The following is a 6,000-nucleotide window of genomic DNA, read 5'->3' on the forward strand; positions in this document are numbered from 1 at the left end:
AGCAATCCTAGTCTATCACCGAGGGCACACAGAAGCACAATACACGGCATGGGTAAGGGTAACATACCCCCAGTCACCAGAGCCTCAACAGGGGTTTCCAAGGCCCTGCAGGGAGATGAGTCCCTACAGGAAGCCCAGGCACTAGTGCTGGCAAAGCTGATTGAACTCTGTTTATTGACTGGGCAAAGCGGTCCCTATGAAGGGAGCAACATCTGGGACCAAGTGGAGGACCACCAAATGAAACCTAGGCATACCTAATGGGAAGCCTGGCAGCCCTCCACCAGGCAGGAAAAAATTAAAAAAAGAAGAAAAAGAACCCTAAAAGAGTCCCACAACAACAGGAGACTGGAGAGAAGCACAGCCTGCCGCTGTTTATGCAAGCTGTGCAGCACCATGCGCCCCAACCAGCAACAAATACTCCCTACCCAGGGCCAAATGAAAGCACCAAGACCTAAGCTGACCCCAAGGGCAAGGCAGAAGCCAAGCGATCGCTACCTCATACAGGAGTGGGAACCCGAAAGTACCAGGAAAGAAAACCCTGAAACCCAAGGAAAGTACTTACAGGGTGCCCAGGGAAAGGCACCCTCTTTGTGCCTGTGTGTACTAAGTGTATACAACCCCAGTACTTGTCACTTCTTGCCAACGCTCCAACACACAGCAGGCCGCTAAGGTCAAAATCCTGACAGGCAATCGTGACCAGAATAGACATCAGCCCCAGTTGCCTTCAGTAGACAAACTGGTGGGTAGACAGCCGCCAGTTTGGGGCGGGGCCTCCCCCTTACCCCCTCCCCCCCTGGGTGTGGGGGGTAGGGGTGGAGGGGGCAGAGGGAGGGGGGGTAGGGAGGGAAAGGGGGGAGAGAGAGAGAGAGGGAGAATTTGTTCATGACAAAAGACGTGAAAAATTTCTGTAGTATTTCGCCATCCATGTATTTAAAAGCAATTCTGAAGTTAGAAAGTGTGGCAATGTTCTTTATGTGGTCCTCAGGTGATAGTTTTCTATCTAAAACCATCCCTAGATCTCTTTCTTTATCAGAATTCTATAAAGATTTCTCACATAATTTGTAGGTTGTGTGGGGTCTATGTTCTCCTATCCCACATTCTATAACATGGCATTTATTCACATTAAATTCCATTTGCCAAGTGGTGCTCCATACACTTATTTTGTCCAGGTCTTCTTGAAGGGCATGACAATCATCTAATCACAATCATCTCCACTTCCTTGTTTTCCCTGTTACATCTCCAAACCGAGTAGCCCTTTGGGAATACTGACCTCATTTAAAATATTTTCTTCATGTTTTGTCACTGTTAATTAACGTGACAATATCTGGGACCTTGAGCTGAATTATATCCTTCAACTCCAATATTTTTTATCTCACTCCATCTATGTTGGTAGAGTATATACTATTTTCAGGAACATGTTCCTCTTTCCTTTGTGCTTTACACCCCCTTCTTCTAATGATTTTGTTGTTTTGTCTTTATGTACCATTTCACTAGCTCTCCGGTCCCTAATACTCTGTAAAAAAAGAATTCCTTTTCTTTTCATTTCTATCCTCATTTAGACATTTCTCTTCAATGAGGTTCATTTTCAGCGTTGCTCTGTCCTCTGTTGAGAGGTCTTGTCTTATTGACCAAAGTTTGCCACCCTCATCACACTGCAATTTTCTGGTATTTCTAAGCACTTCTGTCACATACAGTATTTCACTCCATTAAATGTCACTCTTAAGGGGATGTTCTTGGCTTTCTCATATTTTCCTATCCTCCTAAAATCAAAATTAAAATAAAATTTCATTTGAATTTAGGCCATCTCCTAATCCTACTAATTTTTCTATGATTTTCATCTCTTCTGCTGCTCTGTCCACCATAGGTGAATTTTTCTTTCTCTAAAGACTTCTCTAAATGTGTTTGTGTGCATGTGCGCACATGGGTGTACGTGCATGACACCCACCACTATGAGGCATTAATGTTAAAGAAATAACAAGCAGGATGATGCTAACAAACATGGGCTGTGGTAAGATAAGCATTTATCCTACAAACAAGGTTTATAATACATCTGTTCCATTACCCTGTAAAGTGTATAACAAAAAAGCCAAGTGCATAATGTCAATATATATTTGTTTTAATTTTAAGCAAACTCATTCAAACATTCAGACATTCCTAAGATACTATATATATGGAGACAAATGAAAAATTAACACATTTTAATAAACAGGGCAAAAGCCAAATGGTACCTGCCCAGCTGTTTACATAATTGCAATTATCTGCAGAATGTGTGGGAGAAGTATTTGTGAAATTTAGCTAATCTTTAATATTTACATTATTTGTCTGAAGTTATTAATGTTCCAAAGTTATCAAAACATGAAAGCAAAGTTTTATAGTATTCATAAAAGTGTCCTAGGCAAAGTATGTGGCAGATCTTATCTACAGGTTTGGACACCTTCAAGTTCAAGAAAACACAGGCACACATCCAAGCATTTTGTAATAACAAGGCAGAGTTTGCATGAAGATGTGGGAGTGGGAATACTCACATTCTTGTGGTTGACGAGCTTCATTAGTTTGAAAGATGTGGGAGTGGGAATACTCACATTCTTGTGGTTGACGAGCTTCATTAGCTTGAACTCCCTGTAGGCCCGCTTAGCATGTGTCACGTTCTGGAAGGGCCTCGAGAGTTTTTTGATGGCAACATTTTGTTGGGTGACCGAGTCGTACGCTGCGCTGTAATGTGCATGTCTCCTTCACTCTCATGCAAACACACATTCATGGATCACTTTTATACACTTAACATTAGGGATAACTACTATAACTGTCCTTCTTTGGACCTTGCAGTATATTTATCGTTACAGAAAACAACTTTCAACATATTCAATGCAAACATAACATTGTCAACGAAAACTTGTTTCCAAAGATCTAAAAATAAAGTTCTTTTGTATTTTAATCATTATATTTATGGTATCTAAATTATGCAATTATTCTTTTTTATTACAAAAATTTACTGACCAGACAATGCCCTGAGCACCAGAACCTATAGGCTTGAGGTTGGTGTAGCGCCTGAGGATGGTGAAGCGTGTATCGCCCACCTCCACCGTGTAGAAAAGATTAGAATTGCCAGGCGTGGCCATCTTAGGACTTGGCCGGGGGCTCAGGAGCGGCATAGGGACGTCTGGCAGGGTGCTCCTCGCCTCGCTAAGCTTGCTTACCTCCACCACGCTGATTTTGCTCAGCCAATCAACCAAAAATTTAAGCGCCTTCTGAGAAGGTGCTACTATGCTTTCGCTATCTTGCTTGTCTGACCTACCAGCCCTTTTCCTTGTCTTCTTGGCAGGACTGATCCACAGTCTTGCCGAGGGATTTCCTTTGGAATTCTTTGGGACTTCCAACGTGATATATATTACGCAGAAACTGCGATACAGCTCTATCTTCTTTATAAATGTATATTTTGCCAGGTCTTCATTCACTACCCAAAGGAAAGTGATAGAATTGTAGTTTGGCTGATTTTCTTCCAATTTATGTATTTTGAGAGTAGTATGTGAGCAACCAAGAGGAACTGTATTAAATGAAATATAGGAGGTTGAGCAGCCTCACTTGCTGCACCAACAAGGGGCACCACCATTGATCACCACCACAGTTGCTGGGTGTGCCATTACTCCGTCACCAGCACACATGCCGTAATACAGAACCTTCCTCTCGCTGCAACAGTGGGACCTCTTACACGCCTCCACCGTCCTTCACCGTCATCCTTCACTATTGGTCTTCACGCAGCCAATGACAAACTTCACCGTCCTTCCTCACACCTGTAACAAAAAATCATGTGTCACGAACATTGTGCCTCACAAGTATTATCACACGCTTCATATTACAGCAACATTATTATTAGCCAGATGCCCTTGATTACCTAGGCCAAAGAGACCAAGTATCCTTGGTCTCCTAGGCCAGCATATCTTGTTACAAATAATATAAAATATTCTTAAAAATTCCAATGCATTGTAGTTGCTTCTTTCAACTCCCCAATCAATCATAGAGTACAATGAAAATAGGAAGTGCAATGATTATAGCAAGTGACAAAAATATTCAAGGTCCCTTCCTTTCCAGTAAGGAGAGATGTATCCACTCAATGTGCAAGGAACATTGCTCAACCCAGTCATGGGTCTGAATCCACAACTACCCAGCCAGAGAAGCAAGAAGGTGAAGCTCCCTCATGTTGCTAGATATTTGTAAGCCATGCGAGTACAGTGGGGTAATGAGTATGTACAAGGATATAATTAGAATGTGACTGCAATAAGTACAGGAAATCCCACAAGTACACGGAGTGCAATGATACAAGGAGTGTAACAAGTACAGGCTGTTTGAAATATGTACAACTGCAGTAGTGTTAGATACTTATACAAATTGCTGTATTAATTATACATACTGAATATAAGTGGGCCCTCACAAAACTGGACCCCATGCAGAGGATCTCTCTAAATAATAGACTAAATATTAAAAGTGAACATTCAAGTTACAGTAATATATTTATAAATATTTTTAAAAGAGAACGTACATCTGTCTCTCTGAGATTGGAGGCCAAATGCCTGGGGTTAATTTCACCCAACTTTCCAAGATATCACATATGGGTTATGGTGGTATTCACCAGTCGGGTGTCCAGGAGGGGAGAGGAGATTGAGGAGAGAGTGGAGAAACAGGGGAGATTGGGAGTTAGGAGAAGAGGGGATGAGAAAGGAAAAGAGGATAAAAGTGAGAAAGGGGAGGAAAGGTAGGGGGGCAAAATGATGGGGAAGAGGTGGGGGGAGAAAGGTGAAGAGGGTAGAAGAGGGAGAGGAGAGGGGAGGGGAAGAGAGGGAATGTTGTGGGAGCAAGGAGGAAAAAGATAGAGGTGGTGAGGGGGAAAAAAGAGGTGATAGAAGAAGGGTAAGAGATGGTGGGGAAATGGAGGAGAGATTGGGAGAGGGGGAATACTGGGAGACGGGGAATATTGGGAGGGAGGAGGATGGGAGATTGAGTGAGGGGGAGAATGAGAAGAGGGGAAGATTGGGAGAGAGGTGAAGAGGAAGAGGATGGTGAGAGGGAACATTGCACAGCCAGTTACCACATCTAATACTTCATATATTCTGTCCTCCATTTAACACATTCCTCTAGAAACAAAAACTGCCTACCGAATATTGCCTTCTTATTTTGTAATTGTCAAAAACATATGAAGAACCAAAAGGGGTTCGTCTCAAAGCGCTCCAAATGTACTCACTACAAAGGAGAGGAGAGAGATACCAAATAATATACAAAGGAAAATACTGGAGGGCCAAGAACCAAACCTACACAGTAAAATAACAACGTACTGGAGTAAACGATATGGAAGAAAATTCAGAATAGAACCAGTTAAGAGCAGAGGTGCCATAGGCACAATCAGAGAACACTGTATAAGCATCAGAGGTCCACGGTTGTTCAACATCCTCCCAGCGAGCATAAGAAATATTGTCGGGACAACCGTGGACATCTTCAAGAGAAAACTAGATTGTTTTCTTCAAGGAGTGCTGGACCAACCGGGCTGTGGTGGGTATGTGGGCCTGCGGGCCGCTCCAAGCAACAGCCTAATGGACCAAACTCTCACAAGTCAAGCCTGGCCTCGGGCCGGGCTTGGGGAGTAGAAGAACTCCCAGAACCCCATCAACCAGGTATCAACCAGGTTTCCACTATAAAATTTGGATCTATTTCCAGTAGAACTAATTTTGTTCTAAAGTTTTACAACTCTTGTTGTTTCATATTTGAGGGGAGTGAGAGCATGAAAATGTAACAAAAAAAATATTCTGAAAATGATTATGAGAATATCTCCCAAGTTATTAATGTGAACAGGTTCTCAAGACATTTTATAGGTGATCTTAAAAAGCGAAGCCCTAGGCCGAAGCTCAAGGTAATGTAACAGACACCGGGGGCGCCTCGGCCGACACCGGGGGCGCTTCGGCCGACACCGGGGGCGCTTCGGCCGACACCGGGGGCGCTTCGGCCGACACCGGG

At 43.0% G+C, this 6,000-nt stretch overlaps 1 protein-coding gene across 2 annotated transcripts in view; it reads right to left on the bottom strand.

Annotated features, from left to right (window-relative positions):
- Window positions 1-6,000, bottom strand: part of bsk (mitogen-activated protein kinase dJNK) — a 242,262-nt gene that overhangs the window by 50,815 nt on the left and 185,447 nt on the right. For both annotated transcript variants that reach the window (XM_069315810.1, XM_069315811.1), the window contains exons 3-4: window positions 2,995-3,788; window positions 2,526-2,712 (exon numbers count right to left, since the gene is read on the bottom strand). In XM_069315810.1, the coding sequence (XP_069171911.1) occupies window positions 2,526-2,712; window positions 2,995-3,149 (342 nt within the window). In that variant the 5' untranslated portion in view covers window positions 3,150-3,788. The remainder of the gene's footprint in view (window positions 1-2,525; window positions 2,713-2,994; window positions 3,789-6,000) is intronic.

The sequence above is a fragment of the Procambarus clarkii genome, chromosome 82 (genome assembly GCF_040958095.1).
Source record: "Procambarus clarkii isolate CNS0578487 chromosome 82, FALCON_Pclarkii_2.0, whole genome shotgun sequence".
Classification (NCBI taxonomy): domain Eukaryota; kingdom Metazoa; phylum Arthropoda; class Malacostraca; order Decapoda; family Cambaridae; genus Procambarus; species Procambarus clarkii.